Consider the following 19,443-nt stretch of genomic DNA (forward strand, 5'->3'; position numbering starts at 1 on the left):
TATAATACGTTAATATGCACTGACTGTAAACCTGTGCATCAAAGCTCAATAAATCGAATAAAACAGATGCATTATAGCAACAGTGAACAGAGTAATAGAGAATAGAGCAGGTCAGCATCAACTGAAAGTAAAAAGCATTTCGGTGTCGGCTTCTCACTAAAATAATAAGATGAGGTATTTGTCGATGCTCGTTTCGTGCAGGTTTAAAATAATTTAACTAAATACAGCGCTAATTACAGCTATTGTAAATGAAACATAAAACCGATACAGCGTTAATAGCAACAGCATTATCAGCCTACGTATAATAATTATACTACAGTAGCATATTCTCCCGAAGTAGTATTACTATTTCGATAATACACGACATAGGCATACAAAATCACCGATTCGCCTTCGTAGCTGATTAGCTGGAAGTTAATCCGAAATAATTAAGTAAAGAGTGCAATGAGCAGTCCAAATTTTAGAAGTTGTCACGAAACCGTAACGAAGTTATCGCCATGTAAAAACACGAAGTGGCGTTTTCTTGTCTGCTTCGCAGTCAGCGAAAACATTCCGTCGCGGACTCGCTGTGCAAATTACGTATTCGTGTACTAAAAAATTTGTAATTAACGGTATAGTTAGGACCATACACAAACTACGTACAGAACAAATTTTCGGGAACGTAGTTTATAGATAGTCCCTTACAGTATCTTCCTTGTGTAACTTGATGCTTGTGCTGTGCTAAACCACCCCTAAAATGTGCGAATCAGAATCGTGTAACATTTGGCTACTCTCCATAGACCGTACGAAAACAAGCCGTAAACTAAATAGTGTACAAAGACTAGTCTTTGTAATTATTCTAGTTTAACCGACTACCAGCTGGTGTCAGTCCGCTCCGGAAAATTACCCAGATGCAGTTTATTATGACCCACTGTTAATTATGACTCATAGTACCCCTTAAATCAGCACTTTTTGTAACGGGTCATATTTTGCCGCACACAGACATAAACTGTACGGATTTGTTCTATTTGTTCAAAGTTTGTCGTATCTAAATCTATCATTTGCATATTTGCAATAACTTTTATATTTGTCGACATATAAAATTAGAATACCTCATAATTAGAATAAAAGCCTAATCTTCAAGGAGCACTAACTATTCAGGGTCACAACGTACGGTATAGCCCAAAATGCAATTGCAGGTTGCGCTAATATTTATGGCATCGCTTCATAAGTCATATGGATATAAGCAGCATATAATTAATACATGACCTTTCTAATGTTAATGACAGGAATTTATATGCCAGTGCTTTCCGTGAAGTAGTAATATATTAATCGGTGTAATAATTATACTTTGTAGTTATAACATCGTAACACTGATCCTGCAAAACTGCAGCGCACTGCTTTTTGTTCAGCCTTCCTTAGTAATCGCCGTTAATTTAAACAATTCAGCGGCATGTACGTAGTTTAATTAGTGCAAAGTGGCAAACTGAGGTCATAATGTGGATAGCTTATTTATATGCATTAAATTTATCTCTTTAAAAGATGCATGAAGTTGAGCGTTTGTGCCTCTTTATAATTGAAATACTCAAACAGTACTGAATGCAACATATTTTGCATATAGGGGAATTTAACTGTTTAGGCCAGCACTCCTTGTACTTGATGCCGTCACCCGCCTGGTGTGACGTTGCGGGGTACATACGGTTAAATCAGGCGCGGTACATAGCACCATGTTTAGCCACAACGTAAAACTTCAGCCGGCTGACGGCAGCAAGTACAGGAGTGCTGGCCTCAGCAGTTGAGTTCCCCTATATTTAAAGAGCAGGAATGTAGAAGCCCTTTGCCGACAAATGTTTGTCAGCAGAGATCCGTTTTGTGGTGTCTGAAAGAAATATGTTCTATTTCAAGACAGCTTTTATGGTGCACCAGATAAGGGTGTTACTGCCCAGATGTTATCAGTCGGCGGTTGAATGAAACGACATGGTCATGCACACGTGTGTCACATGCCGTGTTTCATGAGCCACTCACCGAAAACACAGATTTGTAGTTTCACGTAAACACTGTTTTTAAACAATTAGAAATAATTATAAAAATGTACGCATACGTTTATTCATTTTAGTTTACGTTATAAATTGGGATTCAAAGCGCGGAAGTAATTCAAAAGTTTACGGAGTGGTCACCTTGAGGGAAGTGGTGTCACCGGTAAGTCCGGTACATGATAGGGGCAAAAATAATTACCAGTTAGCTAATTAATTCTTTAGTATCAGCATTTGTCTAAATAACTGTGGAACGGTGTATCTAATAAATTAAAATAAGCCGTGAGCTTAGTAAATACTGTATGATGGATTTAACTGGGACCGGTAACTTTCACGGTAATAACTCACAATAATTTGAAGATGTACCGATTGCATTTTAGGCCACTGGCTGGTTTGGCTTTATTCAGATGAAGAAGGTCGGTTTTTTAAGTTTTTTGAAATCATATTTTCTTTCTTGATACTTCGTTATATCCAATTTAAATTGAGAAAAATTCACAACTTTAAACCGGAAAGATCGGCTTTAAACACACAGTTTAAAATGTGAATTGAATAAATCACGCTCAAAAATTAACTAGTCTTCAGGCAACCATACAGAATTTTAGATAGACCACCCAGAAAATTGTAAACATAGTCCTCCTGCACCTTGCGAGGGCTTTTTTTGAAAAAAATTTTTAAACTTCACAAACTTAAAAAAAACACATTTAGGGCTTTCGATTTTTGTAAATAACCTGAGTTAAAACAATTTTTTTCAGAATCGCTCGCAATTATACTTTTAAGGTATTTCTACACCCTGTGCATTAAGTTTCAAAATCATGTTAGATCGCCTGAATTAGGAGTTAGTCTTCAAACTTTATCTGGTGCATTTTGAACGGTAGCCTTCGAAAGTTCATGCAAGTTTACATCACTGTGGGCATGTTGACTGTTTCAGCCCACCACACATATCAAACCATAGTGACTATCCAGACAGCCCTTGCCCGCTTCTTACCACACTTGAGTGTGATCAAAATCTATTGTCTTTCGGTGTTTGCTTTGATTCCGCTGACCAGTGCGCTGTTTATGGATGGCGGTAGAACAAAAGATGCGTATCCGCTTCTGTGCTCCATTGATTTCATCGCAGATGCGCTAACTTGCATATCCGTTCGTAATGGTGAGCCGGGCCAGTCACTGGTAGCATCGTTACTCAGTTTAGGCAGCTAACTTAAAAAATTTATATTTCAAAACCCTGGAATTTTATCACTTCAATGTTTTTACCATCGGATAGAGCAGTCTTCAATCTGTAAAGCGCCTTTCTTTTGCAAAATGGCCTATTAGGAATAAAGCCGAACTAGCCATGGCCTTAAAGCTCAACGACTAAACGGTAAAGAGCAGTAATCTGTTATTTTTTTGGCGCTTTCCGAATAGCCCACTCGATGGAAATATGCGATGCATCAATGGCATGCAACATCTGGTTTTTCACGACGTTCAAACTTCAGTTTTTTTCTGCTCTGCATGATTCAGCACATCAAAGCGCATTTCTTAAATACGTACTCTAGGTTATTTTTTCTAACGATATTCATAGCACACTATGCACGGGTAATTACTCGTACTTTTACTCGACGAATCTATATAAATAAAAAAAAGATAAGCCTTAACAAAATTCCGTGTGTGTCATCGATGCATTAACGCTGCACTCATCCAACTCAATGTCTATATGTCGTTCGATAGCCTTTACGACGTACAGATTTGCCAATAAAACAATTTAAGGAAAAAAACAAGTTTGAAAGAAAACTTGCAAAACTTTTGACGTGGAAAGCCTATGGGAACAGCTAAAATCCATCACTGCAAAACCGACCACCCCACCACTGTCTCGACGGCCAACGAAGTGACCGACTTACAAGTTAGAGTCGGGAAAACTTCTGTTCTTCTGAATCATGACCACGTGTTATTCCGTGGTCTTGAACGAATTTACAAATTTGTAATCAGTATTTGGCATCAAGAACAGGTGATTGAGCAAGAACACATAAAGAAGGTCTTCAAGCATGAAAACTGCTTAAAAACTGTTTCCCAAGGAGCTGTCATTCGCACTGGTTTGACCCGCTTAAAGTTGCCACGCTTCCACGGGTGGTTGCCATTTGTACTGAATTGCTGTTAAAGTTAAAAATTTACAGAGTTGCAATACTTTTAATTTTTTTTTCTGTGGAAAATTATGTTCCAGAAAGGCGGAATTACGTGTTTGGGGCTGATTTAAGGGGCAAGCTGACATCTGCATTTGAGCGACTGCTTGGCAGTCATTAGCCGAGAATTGCAGCTAAGGATTTGGCCCGGTACGTAGTACTAAATTCGTGTACTACTGCCGCGGAGTAGAAGTATAGATATTTGCTTCCGCGCACTTCCAAACACTTTTTGTGTTGCTTTTGACACTGTGTAGCCGAATGATTTGTGTAGATTGGCGTGAATCCGTTTTCGCGCGCAAAATTCGGTTGCGAAGTTATGAGAGTGACAAAATTCCAAAAGGTTCCTTTTCAAATTTTGCACGTAAATGCACATAACGACGAAGATCGTCTTGCCCCGAACCACCTTTTATTAAAACTTTGTCCATTTTAAAATAGAAAACAATGCCAACGCTGGGGTCTGTGAGTGTAAAACCATATTCACGCATATGTGCGTTTACATGCAGTATTCGAAGATCGGTTGATAACGAGACTTTTGGTACACCTGAATGCATTTAAACTTTTGAAATTTTCATACAGCCATAGCTCCCGAACCAGATGTTACGCGCTCGAACGGTTTCTACGCCAATGTATACAAATCATCTGGCTGCAGTATGTCATAAACAAAGCAAAAAAAAGGGTTTACGAGTGCGCGAGCCGAATTTGGTGCTATGTACGGGGCCGAAACCCTTAATAAGCAAGGTAGCTACATGCTTACCAGCGACTACTGACTACTTCCGTTAGTTTGTCACATAAGGCAAAACCGCAGTCAACGCCGAGATGCATCGAGAAGCAAACATGCAAGAAATTTTCCGTACAAGTCCTCGATTTTAGAAAGAGCTAACAGCGGAGAAGGAGATACAACAAAATGCTTCTGTCCTTATTTAAATAAAGTGTTTTAACTTTGTCCTGTGGTGAAAGTAATAGGAAAAAAAGGTGACTATTACTGTTTTAATTTATCACTTATTAGTGTACTGATTGTTGAAGGGCAGCAGCAGTGGTGTATTAGTGGTCAAACTGGGATGTAAAGTACTTAAATAATTTGCTATCGGATACGTTGAAAAGCTCAGAATAGTAAGAAAAGAGGGAACAACAAGTTTTAATAAATTACAGGGTCCTTATGTAGCAGCTGCACGAAATTTAGCTGATGGTGACTGATCTGGAAATAAATAGTTCGGAAAGAAAAAAAATTTACCCGTTTTTGGGAGAAAAATAGCTTTAAATTAATTTCACATTTCAGGTTTTAGGCCATTCTGCAGTCAATTAAACGGTCAGGCAAATTTTCCAGTAGTTATCATAAAGTGACATCAACTGTGCAGTGTGCAAGGACATTATTTTTGATTTGTGAATTATAGAATTCTACGCTTCGTTCATAAAACCAGCTGTTATGAGTTTACATACGATATATCTTTACATACCTGCAGTTATGAGTTTTATTTTTGCGCTAAGATGGGATTTGTCCATTGCTGATTGCATTATTTACTCCGCGCAATTTGCGCGGGGTCTGCTAGTATGTTTATATAGCTGTAACGCTTATTGCAGTTGCATTACGTACTTCTTCTACTAAAACGTACAGACCATCAAGTGCAACTACACAACTTTAAAATTTTTTAGCGCATTTTCCTCTTGTTTTGGACTATCAGAAATCTAATGCCTTTTTGGCCGCGAAAATTCCCTTCCTTTTTTTACCATCGAAATTGATCTTTCCTCTTTTTGACCAAAAAACATTCCATCCTTTATTTATTCCTTCCTTTTTTTGACCTTGGTCAGTGGTTCGAGACTCAGACGTGAAGTTCTCAGCAGTTCAATAGTTATAGATGGTATTCACAGTCATAATTAAAATAGATTGAGTTTTATTTTGGCCGGAAATGTCGAATAGCGGCTATATTACAGTTAATTCTTTCTTTTCAACATTCGTGTTGCTGCAGTTACACTAGTACAAACGTCCCGTATTTGACTGAATGGGTTGTTGCCAATTAAAATGTTGTAGTTGCACTTGTACATTCCTTGCGTTGCATGTAATACGGGGATTCGCTGGACCATATGGGACATATTTCCGGTCAAGAGTTAAAAGTTATCGAGATATTACTTTAGCAGTCTTAGGAACACTCAGCATTTTAATAGTCAGACTCAGCCTTTTAGTACTCAGACTCAGCCTTTCAGTAGTCAGACTCAGCCTTTTAGGGGTCAGACTCAGACTCAGACTCAGCGCTTCAGCGCGGGCCCGCGATTAGCGCAAGCAACAGGTATAATCGTACGGCAGCGTGTAATCGAGCGAAGAGTTGAAATTGGCAGTCAGTCGTTCCACTTCTCAACGTCTCCTTGAACTTTCCTAAATTACCGTAGTATCTCACGAATTTTTTCCGCGATCCTACAGTCGATTTTTTCGTAATTATAACGTAAGTACCATATTATCATCGCTCCAGAATATCGATTTGCATTAAGTGAAAGACTGCTTGATCGTAATCAACCGTTGTACGTGTGTTCCCAGGCATCGAGATCCAGAGAAACGGTCAGCATACTCAGCACCTTTCCCGACATCCCCTTTCAGTTTTCCGAAGTATCCATCAGATTTCGGTGAGTGTTTCGCTTCTTTTCGCCAAGATTTAGCTATTTCCTGCAACTGCGGATAGCGATTTGTGTGAATTTTCTTTTAATTTGCGTAGAAATTTGTACGATACGTTTGTCTAATTCTGGAAATTAATTCTTCCCGTTTTGCTGTCGTATGCTTTACCCAGCTTACAGTAATGTTTGCTATCATTTCGGCCTTTCGTAACGTTAGTTTCTGTCTTGATCGGCGCCATTTAGAGCGTGTAATTACGCTAATCAGTAGTTAAGGGCACCTTTTCTTCTCCCAGTTAGACCAGCCTTTAAACACATCGATTTATTCAGAGGATCATTTATACGGTAGCAGGGAGGTTTTATCAATGAATCGTGGTACTACTGTTTAAAATAAGAGATTTTTTCAATTGAAAATTTTCGTTTTTGTCTGGAAAACCGAAGATCTTCGGCGGCAGGGTGATGCAAGTGCAGCGTACGGTTTCTCGTGTTTGGCAGGGACGTAGTTGCAACGGTTGGCAACGAGTCGGGAAAACGGCGGGCTACTTTGCGCACGCCGCGCTACGGGCGCGTGGCGTTGGCGATGCGCAAATGTTGGCAGCGTCACTAGAAGTTAAATCATGTAAATTTTATAATTAACGCTAGTACTGCACATTCCGTACGTAGTATTGCTTAAGTACTTCATTGGTTCATGTACTTACGCAGTCAGGTTCAGCATAACATAACATAGATATCATCTGTTAATTTTTACATTCAATTAGTGTTTTAGTTCCCTAATTTCAAAATTTTTTAATTTTAAATTTCTAATTAGAAATACTGGACATAACTGTGTGGCCTATGTGGCAGCTTTACGCGCAGAGCTAGCTTTCTTCGCACGTACAAAACATAATTTTGTCGAAATGCCTCTCTGGTTTGAAACGTTAACTTTACATCTATCAAGAATTGCTCAAAAGTAATCATCAACCGTTTTTTTTGTTATCCAATGAAGGAAGGCCGCAGCAGTCGATTCCGCGTAGTACTGTAGTGTACGTATGTACCATGTACATATCTGCTCGTACCAGGTAAATATGTACCACGCACACAAATAAATTATTAATATCTGCATGTACCATGTATAGATAAGTGCCGTATACAAGTCCGCATGATTATTTTAATTAAAAATGACTGATCTTCGAACGCGCACGTAGCCGTGTTCGAAAACAACGATATGGAATTAACGAACGTTACTGGACTGGCGTTATGCTTTATCCTGGGTTTACGATGCGCTTTTTGCAGTCACAGTGTTTAACTGCTTAATCAAAATTCTGAATTTCAGTGGTTAATTAAAATTTCATTGCTGTAAATTAATTCCTATCGTATCAGTGGAACATGTACAGTACGTTTCGATTCTGTTGAATTTTATGAAGTCTTTAATTACGCATGACGCTTTTTAACTGAATGCATAGATGTGCAGTTGATTATTCGTTGAGTTTTCTTGCTGTTGGAAGTAATGTGTTCATCGTACCGCGTTTATGACGTATTGGTGTTATGTTCGTAATTGAAATGGCGATGAAAATCTGCGACTCCGTGGCCTGCGCCTTCGCCGTCCTGTCCCTGGTTATCGTTCCCGTAATGGCCACTGGAAGCATCAACGGGACGATTTGGAAGCTTAGTGAGGCCCAGTACAGCGCATTAAACCAAGAACCCATCGTGAACGCAGCAATTACCTTCGTGGCCATGATGACTTTCCTCGGCGGAATCACTAGAGCGCTGGAAGTAAGTATCAGTTTTAATTCTTATGCGGTAATCTTCATTTTAATGTAAGCCCGCGCTGGGCGCGGCAAGCGCGAGTTAACATGCAGCGTGTTGAAAACATACTGAGAAAACTGTGAGTTTAATAATATGGTGTGCGAACGCGGCCGGTAATTACTAGTATAGTAGTATTCGTCATGCATGCGAAAGAAGCAATACAGATAATGACGCGCTCGTACTCAGTACGTTACAGGTACATGGTAAGCTGGTTAGAATTTTTAACAGCCGCTGCTACGAATAAGAATAATGAGCAACGACTGCACAAAACGAAAGCAAACTGAAAATTTGGAAAGAAAATGAGAAATAACGATTGCTGTACCGTACAAAATTCATACGTTGCTGTACCACGGTATCTATTATGCCGTGGCTGTACTATTACCTGTAGACTGTAGTCGATGCGATACTTACACTCGTACCGATGTAATTAAGTACTTACCATTAATAAAATCAGAAAATGTATCATTAATTTTGGAATCATCGTAATAACACCAGTGTCTTATTGGTATGCTGTACTTAAGCACTTTGATTCGACATTCCACTTGCGGGCTCTATTCCCATGGTGCCATGGTGACTTATTGCGCAACGTATTGCATTGCAGCTGATCAAGACCGGATCCCGTCATCTCCTGGCCCGAGCGGGGATCATGACGAAGCCCAGCATGGTACATTCGCATTTGCGCTCAGTACAGAGAAACCTTGCACTTGCTCATCTAACCAGCATTGGTAATCTTCTTTAGAAGTACTACTTGGACGAAGGAGAAGCCTGGCCCGAGACACCGCAAGAGCTGAGGGCCAAAGAGAAGCAGGCCCGCGCGACGTTAACCGAGACCATGGCGTCGTGGTCGCTGACCAAGCCCAACGCGAACGCCCAATACCGCTTTCTGATGGCCGCACTGGACTTCATCAACGTCAAAACCCACACCCTGGCGCAGTTGATTGGGAAGAAGACGACGAAGTTGTCGGCCGAAGTGGAGATGGTTCGGGTTGCCGTGGCCAAGCTGACGCTCGAGGTGGAGCGCCATGGAGTCTGGCTGGTGAAGATCGCCAAGGACCTCAGCGCCATGGCAGCCGACACGGCCGGGACGAAGCGGGAAGTGGTCGGACTGAAGCGTGACATCGCGGAGCTGAAGGCTTTGCTGGTCAACCATTTCCACATGGCCGTCCCCGCGGCCGCGGCCCATTAGGGAAATGTCCCTGTTGATTTTGCTGCCCAGTAGTTTTCTTTGTATGTATTTATAGTTTATGGGCGCAGCTATTTTGGCGTTTCCTCGCCAGGTTTCTTCTGTTAACCGGGTCAAGCGCCCGTATTTTTTGTCGCCAGCTTCCTTCTGTGTCGGGTCAAGAGCCCGTTTTTTTGTTGTTAATGATTTGCCCAAGCGGCTCTGCTGCACGCTGTTGAAAGGGGCCTGCTCGAAAGCGTAAAAAGCGTGGTTTCGTCAGTCGGTTTCTGTTTCCGTATAAGAACTTGAATCAGGGCAATAGCTAGTATTTTGTGACTTATTTTTCCTAATAAGTTATTAACTAGAAATCATAATCTTCCTTTCCAATATACAGATGTTAATCTTAATACACAGGATTGGTAGTAGACTGTGCTGCTGCACTCTCATTGAAAAAGCAAAGCCAACAAAACATTATGTTTTTCAAATAATATTGTTAAATGAAAAATAAATGTAAAATTACTCTGTGCCCATATAAGCCATTCTTGCAATGATGCTGAGTATTATTAATATGTTTTTATTAATATGTTTTGTTAATATGAACAACAACTGACAATTAATTTACGGTTTATTTTGCGTTTGCAGGAAGGGAAGCGCACAGCTGAGTTCTGGGCTCCTTCAGGTTTACTTAATTTTTTCTATCGCACCACGTAATACAACTTCTTCAAGAAAATTACTTAAATTTATCTTCAAAAATGTTTTCTGTGTTTAAAAAGTGCATATCTGGTGAAATTTAAAAGTACAGGCATCAAAAAGAGCCTTTAGAAGTCGATCACCATATATATGACGCGCGTTTGTATGCCCTATTAAAAGTTTTTGTGTCAATGATAGTTTTTTCAGCACTTTTTTTCGTACGTTTGGTGACACGGGATACGTGCGATTCACAATACCCCTTAAATCGTTACGTTTTTATCCTGTAAGACACAAATTTGTCCGTTAACCGCCGTTTTTATTCTTTCCGGGCATTTTTTGTCCTAGTACAAATATGTACTTTTTAACCGGGAAAATAGTGACCATAAAATTATTATTAATTTTTTTGTTTAATTAAACGAATGCCGTAAATTGCGTATGTTTCTCACGTTGTTCAGGATGCAGTCACTAGTATGTAGTACCTAATAGCATTAATTTTATGTGAGTGATGACATACTGGAAAAGACATTAATAGCTGCACCGTAATTATTCGACGGTGATAATCATTACATTCAGTAAATCTGGAAATACCTATATAGTCTCAGGTAATATGGTCTGCTTGTGATCCTCAGTCTTAAAGTACGAAAATCAGTACTGCTTGCGGGTAAAGGGTTTTGTTAATTACTCGAACAAAGTTAATGACCATTCAGTTCACAACCAAGTGCGATTGTCCTGCTTGTTTTGGGCAACAGTGTTCAGTCGATAAAAATTAACGTGTTGATTATATTTGCCAATGGGATCCATTTAATCCTTTTTAATGCTATTAGCCGATCTGCAAAATTCTAATAATTCAAACTATAGCTGCTCTTCTCACAAGTCAGCAAAGAAGTGTGCACTGGTATAAGATAATATTTGGTCACACCGTCAATACAAAACCACAGAAATACTGCATTTTCTAACAGTTGCTTTGAATCAACTACTGTAGAATTAGATGCCGGATAGGTATATTCCGAAATTGGCGAAATATAAGTATAAACACCGGTCGCATCAGCAATAAAATTTAATAGTCCAGTGCGGTGCATGCGAAGAGTGTGTTCGTCTGACATTTCACGTTTGGACTTGTAATATCACAGACTAATTTTGCTGCTACAGAGTAGACTCAGTACAGAGTGACTGTACAGAGTGAAAGAGTCCTGCATGTTGATACTGCCGTTGCGAATTCACTCCATGTGAAACACTGATAACACAAGTTTTTTTCGTTATTCTGACTTCAACCGTGACGGAATGTGCTACAGAGTACAGTAGATGATGCAGACTGCAGACTGTACAATGTGCGCATTATCAATGCGCGTAATAAGTACGCACTACGCGTACATGCATGTACACTATGGCGATTTATGGCGGCGTTATAATTATTTCAAGTAGGCATGCGTATGCATTCACGATCATATCCTTTTACACAATTAATTATAATTACGGTCTTGTTAGCTTGGCACACGCGGTGCGCTGACTGACCACACTCTGCTAGTCGTGTTGGGCAAGCAATCGCATTTGGTGCATTCTGACGAAGTCGATTTTCTACCGGTTATTTATTTCATCCAAATAATTAAACAAGATGTAACTTCACAGAGTGCTTGAAACTTTTAAAAAAAGATGAACCGTTTTCTTGCTGTTTTTGCGTCGTAAAGAATTCAGTGACGAAAGTGCTTTAGCTACGCCACGTCTAGCCATGTAACAAAACCTAATAAGACATATATAATTATAAAAAGAATTTTCACAGTTAACATGTACAAGCACAACAACCAAGTGGGCGAAGAAAGCAAAATGAATGTAAACGATTGTTATTAATTTTATGATCACTGTTCACGCGCGCGCATTACGCGATGTATTCGCGCGAATTCCACTTGAATTGCTATTTTCGACATATTCTTCTTATCGACGACAATTTTCGTGTATTGACGATAAATTTGTCGTACACAGCACAGATAATTGTACTGATCAAGATAAAAAAGTATTTTGTGTACGTTAGCATGTCCTCATCGGACGTGACTTTTGTGAACCGATATGCAAAAGTCTATAACACATCAGTTTTTTCGTGACTCACTCAGCCAGAACGCATAAGTATGTCTGATAACACAGAAACTATTAATAGGGATGGTATCCACGCTTAATATTTTTTAACTGCAAATCTTAATTAACACTTATAAACAGCACCATATTCGTAAATTATTTCCAAATAAAGGAACGATTAACTTAGGTGATATAGTTGTATAATTCGACTCAATACAAAAAATAATGCTCAACTGAATGTACTTCCGGTACATGGCAAGACCGACCAGACGTACGGGCGGGCGTCCAGGGCACCAGCGCACTGATGGTCTGCACATCAACCGGCAGATCGATGTTCATGATGCTGACGTTGCTGCGCGGGGTCTGGTACCGGTATCTGATGTCCATGTCGTGCTACGGTCGGCGGAGAATTCAATCAGCATCTTTACAGGGTTCTCCGGGTTGTGAATGTCCACTTCCTTGGTGTCGGTATTCCCGAAATATCTGAATTTCACCTGGTGCTCCAATTTGGACTGAACGTTGCGGTCGAAGCAAGGCACCTAATAAATCATAAGCATTACATTAAAATGTACGCGAACCGCATTGCTTAATCAAGAACCTCAACACACCTCTTTGTATTCAATGTCGAACTTCGGAGGAGATCGCTTTACCCGATGGCAAAGTCAACGCATTCCTTGCTGAAGAAAGCGCCGCGCTGACGGTCTTCCTTGCATTTCTTGTAAATGGATTTGAAGGGGCCTTCGCCTTTGCGGACTTCGTGGGCGATCTCCATGGGCACCGGGATGCCGTTCTCATCGTAAAGGTCATACCTCTTCACCTCCGCTTCCGTCTGTTCAATTCCTTGGTGTTCTGGAAACGCAGACGGAGTTTGATGCACTTCTCACTGCCGCATCACCCCAGGATAACCTTTACAGCATACGCAAACATCGACTGCTTAAATTTATTAAAATTTTCAATTTTGGATTCTGAATTTTTTTATTGTTAGTTTTGCTAGGTACTTCAGCAACTTGCAATAGTTTACACGGTAATTACTGGGATTTTTAAATGTTTATGCTAGAATGAGTGCTGGCGTCGACAGCGGTGCGAAATGGCAACGGGCAGAACCGAACACCGCCGTGGTCCGGAGGTGCCCATAACCTCACGAACCGGCCTTGGACATGGCCCGCCGTGGGAAGGGCGCGCCGCCGTGGCCTTGACCGCGCAGCACGCCAGCCAGATAAGCAATGCAAAAAAGCGTAATTGATAAATCGACTTGATACCGTCGGTCAGCGTGAACGCGACCATACCTCTCGCAGATGCAGACGCCGGAAAAGCATCAGCACTGGAGCATGGCGAGATAAGACTGCCTGATTCACCACGCAACAGTCTGTCTTGCGGTTAATGCCGTGTTGGTGCATACCAAAACGTTCTTTATCTACAGAATTCAATACCATTTTCATCCAATCTGGCTCACAAAAATCGTAAAGATCTTTTTCCAGTGCCATATTTTCATTTTTGTGCATCACCCGTTTGTAACGACTAATGTATACGGATGTATCTGCTTCCGATATTTATTTGACATTATGAGCTCACGGATTTATGGATTATTATGTACTGCACCATGTCAGTTTCTGGCGAATACATTTCTTATAATATTTTCTGGATTTCAAATATGTTGTGTAATATGGAATATCATGGAGAAATATGTTGCGAATTCTTGGACGATCATTCTTGCTTCGCATGATGGATGCGCCCATACTATCGCAAAACTGCTTGTACGTATGTGCAGTTAATATAATGAAATGACAACAAAGTAATTATCTGCCTATTTAATAAGTTAGCATTAATATGCCAAAACTCATTGAACAATTGTTAGTGTTAGATTAGGGATACTTGGATTAAAATTCAAACTTCCGGCCTGATTGTACTCCCTGCAGTACAATTTACATTGCACTCGTATTACATAGTCATACACTCGTACATACTACGATTCCTAGCATTACGTTTATGCAGTACGGGATCGTGTTCCTTTCATTTTATGTGTGTCGTGTACAAAACAAAAAAGATAATATCAAACGAAGTATTGAATTATCTGAGAAGGTGGTTTGGTGTTCATCCGATCTTGCAGAATTGCTCGTACATTTGCATACGCTGATACGCATAATATATTTATATAAAGCATATTAATTTTTCCATTGTGACCTGGATAATCTACCTGTATTGCTCTGGAGATTTCAATTGTACTTCGTACGAAACATAGAGCAGCTGCGTAAATCCAGTAAATAACCCGTATAACGTTGTAATAAAACCGGAAGATAATCATTATCAGATAGCCACATAAATTAACTTAATTATTAACGCAAACCACATCAATTATAAAGCTGTTAAATTGCGTCCCACCATTATTGAATATCCCGAATTAATTATTCTCGCTGCCAAAAGGAACATTTTATTACGATTTTTTCAGTGCTCGGGTTTGCAAATTTTTATGCAGGCTTAGTATCCAACAAAATTAACTAATTTTACGCAGAAAGCTGCTTTCATAATATTCTGCAGAAAACAGATATAGTTATTCGAAATTGTTTATTAACGTTTTATCGATTTTACCAGAACGTAGCTATTGAAGTTGCTCGCAAAATATTGCATGTGCCATGTATGTATAGTGTACAGTTTATTTTGCACTCTGCAGCAGTCTCCGCTAGAGCAAAGTACACTTCCCTCTTTTGTGAATAGCCGCGTTACTTGCAAAAAAGTGGGAGATCGCAATTTTGGTTTAAATTTTTTCTTCATAACTCATCAATTTTTCATGTGCTAATACATCATCTACATTCGTAAATCCGCCAATTTTATGAGGATTTAAAATAAGTCTACCAAAGGCAATGCGTTACCGCTAAATACCTACAAATGATAATTAATAACTTTGCTTAATTAGTATTGTTTTTCTATCTTATTGCTGACCTTAACGAGCTAGCGCTCGTAGAAGCCATCACCTCGCAGATGTCTGGTTTTGTTTTATATATGTCTGGGTTTGATCAGCTCGTACACAGATCATTTCATGATTTCCCCGAAGTGTCTGGAAAATTTCTGTCTGGAATTGAAGACGGGAGGGAAAGTCTACGTCACGCAGTTATGGGCGGTCGGAGCGCCGTGACGATTCGATGTGGGCCGGCACAGGCTCGACTACTGCCACCGCGAATTGGCTGTTGCGCAATACGAACGCCTCCGGTGTTTCCCATTTGCGCAATTTCCTGCGTTCGGGGCGGGGGCATTCTCCGTCAGCGCGATTAGCGCAGGCAACAGGTATAACCGTACGGCCGCGTGCATTCGAGCGGAGAATTGAAATGGGCAGCCAGTCATTCCACTCGTTTAACGTCTCCCTGAAATTTTCCAAATTTTACCGTACTCTCTCACCGTTTTTACCGCGATCCTCACACCGACTTTTCCATAGTTACAACGTAAGTAGAAAATAGTAAATCATACTAATTTGTATAAAACCATATTATCATCGCTCCAGAGTATCGATTTGCATTAAAGTGAACGGCTGCTCGATCGTAATCAACCGCTGTACGTGTGTTTCCAGCCAGCGAGTATCAAAGAAACGGTTACCAGCCATCCCCCGTCGTCCTCTTTCAGTTTTCCGAAATTTCCAATTGAATTCGGTGAGTGTTGCGCTTTTTTATGTCAAGATTTGGCTGTTTCCTGCAACTGCGGATAGCGATTTGTGTGAATTTTCTTTTAATTTGCGTAGAAGTTTGTACGATACGTTTGCCTAATTCTGGAAATTAATTCTTCCCGTTTTGCTGTCGCATGCTTCGTATTTTCGCTTTATCCAGCGTACAATAACGTTTGCTATCATTTCGACCTTTCGTAAAGTTAGTCTGTGTCTTGCTCGGCGGCATTTAAAACGTGTAATTAAGCTGATTAATCATTAAGGACACGTATTCTTCTCCCAGTTATACTAGCCTTTAAACACGTCGATTTACTCAGAGGATCATTTGTTAGGTAGCATGGAGGTTTATTTTAATGAATCATGGTACTACTGTATAAAAATAAGAATTTTTTCAATTAAAAATTTTCGTTTTTTGTCTGGAAAACCGGAGAACTTCGGCGGCAGGGTGATGCAAGCGCAGCGTACGGTTTCTCGTGTTTGGCAGGGACGTAGTTGCAACGGTTGGCAACGAGTCGGGAAAACGGCGGGCTGCTTTGCGCACGTCGCGCGCCGCGCTACGGGCGCGTGGTGTTGGCGTTGCGCAAATGTTGGCAGCGCCACCGGGAGTTACACTAATGTTACCGGGAACGACGTAATTTTAATTAACGCTAGTACTGCACATTCCGTACGTAGTATTGCTTATTATATCGTACTGATGCAGGCAGGTTCAGCACAACATACCATGCGCATTCGGTAATACGGATTCATTTATGCACTCGATTAACATATTATTTTCCTCATTAATGCATTAATTCTTTAATTTTAAAAATTTCTTAATTCTAAATTTCTGTTTGGAATTGCTGGACATAATTCTGTGGCCTTTGTGGTAGTTTTATGCGCAGAGTTTGCTTTCATCGTTTCGAGGGGACGTGTGTAAGAAACATGGTATTCGAAATTTTGTCGAGACTTCCTGTCAGTTTTGATGCTTTACATCTTATCTAGAGTAGCTAGAAAGCAGAAATCAACCGTTTTTTCTTACCAAATGACAGGAAGGCAACAGCAGTTGATTCCGCGTACAAATTTACTGTACTGTATGTACCATGTCTGCAAGTACCAGGTAAATATGTACCATGTACACATATAAATAATTATTAATACCTGTATTTACCATGTATAAATAAGTACCATGTGCATGTCTGCATTATTATTTTATTCAAAAATAACAGAACTTCAAATGCGCACGTAGCAGTTTTCGAAAAGTACGATACGAAATTAACGAACGTCACCATACTCGCGCTACGCTAATTGTAAGTAATGTGTATTGTGTACAATACATCGTGTCGCGTTTATAACGCATTGGGGGTTTTTTGGTAGTTGAAATGGCGATCTGTGACTCCGTGGCCTGCGCATTCGCCTTCCTGTTTGTGGTGATAGCTCCAGCAATGGCAACCGGAACAATTAACGCCGCAATCTGGACGTTCACCGATGTTCACTTCCGAGGAAACCAAGGGCCGATTTTCAATGCAGCGGTGACCATGGCGGGCGTCATGGCTTTCCTTGGAGGCGTCGCTAGGGCGCTGGAAGTAAGTATCAGTTTTAATTCTTATGCGGTAATCTGCATTTTAATGTCAGCCACTGGGTCGTGGCAACCGCGAGCTAATTAACATGCAACGTATTGAAAACATACTCAGAAAATTGTGAGAATAATTTGCGAATGCGGTCGGTAATTGGTAATTATTCCATCATGCAATGAACAGCAGCGAGCTCGTATTTATCGCTAGTACTTACAGGTGAATAGTAAGCTGGCGAAAGTTTAAAACAGCAGATATGCGTACGGTATGGTAATATTTCAGTATTTGAACGTATGGTATATGCGTATGGTAATTTTTCAGTATTTGAACAATAACTACTAGGTAGTACGAATAAGAATAATATTAGTAAGGACTGTACAAAACGAAAGCGTACTGTAACTGGAACGAAATGAGAAATAGCGATTACTGTGTACCGTACAAGATTCATACGGTACTTGTATTCGATACGATATTTAAACTAATGAATAATTACGGTACTTGTGCTGGCCTAATTAATACAATAAAAAACAATAAAAAAAATGTATAATTATTCTTTGAAATCATCGTAACAACACCCCATTGGTATGCTGCAGTTAAACGTTTTGATTCGACATTTCACGTGCAGGCTCAGTTTCCATGGTGCCAGTTGTACAACGTATTCTATTGCAGCTAATGAAGACCGGATCGCGTCATCTCCTGGCCCGAGCGGGGATCATAACGAAGCCCAGCATGGTACATTCGCATTTGCGCTCAGTACAGAGAAACCTTGCACTTGCTCATCTAACCAGCATTGGTAATCTTCTTTAGAAGTACTACTTGGACGAAGGAGAAGCCTGGCCCGAGACACCGCAAGAGCTGAGGGCCAAAGAGAAGCAGGCCCGCGCGACGTTAACCGAGACCATGGCGTCGTGGTCGCTGACCAAGCCCAACGCGAACGCCCAATACCGCTTTCTGATGGCCGCACTGGACTTCATCAACGTCAAAACCCACACCCTGGCGCAGTTGATTGGGAAGAAGACGACGAAGTTGTCGGCCGAAGTGGAGGTGGTTCGGGTTGCCGTGGCCAAGCTGACGCTCGAGGTGGAGCGCCATGGAGTCTGGCTGGTGAAGATCGCCAAGGACCTCAGCGCCATGGCAGCCGACACGGCCGGGACGAAGCGGGAAGTGGTCGGACTGAAGCGTGACATCGCGGAGCTGAAGGCTTTGCTGGTCAACCATTTCCACATCGCCGTCCCCGCGGCCGCGGCCCATTAGGGAAATGTCCCTGTTGATTTTGCTGCCCAGTATTTGTCTTTGTATGTAATTATAGTTTATGGGCGCAGTTATTTTGGCGTTTCCTCGCCAGGTTTCTTCTGTTAACCGGGTCAAGCGCCCGTATTTTTTGTCGCCAGCTTCCTTCTGTGTCGGGTCAAGAGCCCGTTTTTTTGTTGTTAATGATTTGCCCAAGCGGCTCTGCTGCACGCTGTTGAAAGGGGCCTGCTCGAAAGCGGAAAAAAACGCGGTTTTGCCAGTCGGTTTTCGTTTCCGTGTAAGAACTTGAATCAGGGCAATAGCTAGTGTTCGTGACTTATTGTTTCTGAAAAGTTATTAACTAGGAGTTGTAATCCTCCTTCCCAATAAAATAAGCAGATGTTATGAACAAAGTTATTTTGACAAATTTGTAAAGTTAATCATAATTTTAGCAGTTTTTCGTAGGTAGTCGAAAGGTGTCGCGTTCGTAACGGGAATTAATGCATAAAATAAGTTAGATTAGGAAACTGGGAATCATGCGTGGCTA

General features: G+C 40.7%; 2 protein-coding genes across 4 annotated transcripts; both read left to right on the plus strand.

The window, feature by feature from the left end:
* The first annotated feature begins 6,501 nt into the window (after positions 1-6,501).
* On the plus strand, positions 6,502-9,980 carry LOC129595526 (uncharacterized). Its single transcript, XM_055492571.1, has 4 exons — positions 6,502-6,600; positions 6,693-8,515; positions 9,150-9,212; positions 9,288-9,980. The coding sequence occupies exons 2-4, from the start codon at positions 8,288-8,290 to the stop codon at positions 9,732-9,734; spliced, it is 738 nt and encodes a 245-aa protein (XP_055348546.1). The 5' UTR covers positions 6,502-6,600; positions 6,693-8,287; the 3' UTR covers positions 9,735-9,980.
* Positions 9,981-13,962: 3,982 nt separating this feature from the next.
* LOC129595525 (uncharacterized) lies at positions 13,963-19,162 on the plus strand. 3 transcript variants are annotated; one of them, XM_055492570.1, is made up of 6 exons: positions 13,963-14,221; positions 15,483-15,901; positions 15,961-16,105; positions 17,470-17,678; positions 18,336-18,398; positions 18,474-19,162. In XM_055492570.1, the coding sequence occupies exons 4-6, from the start codon at positions 17,475-17,477 to the stop codon at positions 18,918-18,920; spliced, it is 714 nt and encodes a 237-aa protein (XP_055348545.1). In that variant the 5' UTR covers positions 13,963-14,221; positions 15,483-15,901; positions 15,961-16,105; positions 17,470-17,474; the 3' UTR covers positions 18,921-19,162. The 3 variants fall into 3 exon arrangements, with proteins under 3 accessions (XP_055348545.1, XP_055348543.1, XP_055348544.1); XM_055492568.1 differs by having other exon boundaries at positions 16,027-16,105; XM_055492569.1 differs by having other exon boundaries at positions 16,031-16,105.
* The last annotated feature ends 281 nt before the right edge of the window (positions 19,163-19,443 follow it).

Source organism: Paramacrobiotus metropolitanus, unplaced genomic scaffold (genome assembly GCF_019649055.1).
Source record: "Paramacrobiotus metropolitanus isolate TYO unplaced genomic scaffold, Prichtersi_v1.0 Parri_scaffold0000079, whole genome shotgun sequence".
NCBI lineage: Eukaryota > Metazoa > Tardigrada > Eutardigrada > Parachela > Macrobiotidae > Paramacrobiotus > Paramacrobiotus metropolitanus.

What these genes read in the sequence shown, in the direction of transcription:
- LOC129595526 (XM_055492571.1), top strand. Translation starts at nt 8,288, where the DNA reads ATGTTCGTAATTGAAATGGCGATGAAAATCTGCGACTCCGTGGCCTGC. An exon ending in GAATCACTAGAGCGCTGGAA is followed by an intron (nt 8,516 to 9,149) that starts GTAAGTATCAGT and finishes ATTGCATTGCAG; the next exon opens with CTGATCAAGACCGGATCCCG. An exon ending in TCATGACGAAGCCCAGCATG is followed by an intron (nt 9,213 to 9,287) that starts GTACATTCGCAT and finishes AATCTTCTTTAG; the next exon opens with AAGTACTACTTGGACGAAGG.
- LOC129595525 (XM_055492568.1), top strand. Translation starts at nt 15,605, where the DNA reads ATGTGGGCCGGCACAGGCTCGACTACTGCCACCGCGAATTGGCTGTTG. An exon ending in GAAATTTCCAATTGAATTCG is followed by an intron (nt 16,106 to 17,469) that starts GTGAGTGTTGCG and finishes GTTTTTTGGTAG; the next exon opens with TTGAAATGGCGATCTGTGAC. An exon ending in GCGTCGCTAGGGCGCTGGAA is followed by an intron (nt 17,679 to 18,335) that starts GTAAGTATCAGT and finishes ATTCTATTGCAG; the next exon opens with CTAATGAAGACCGGATCGCG.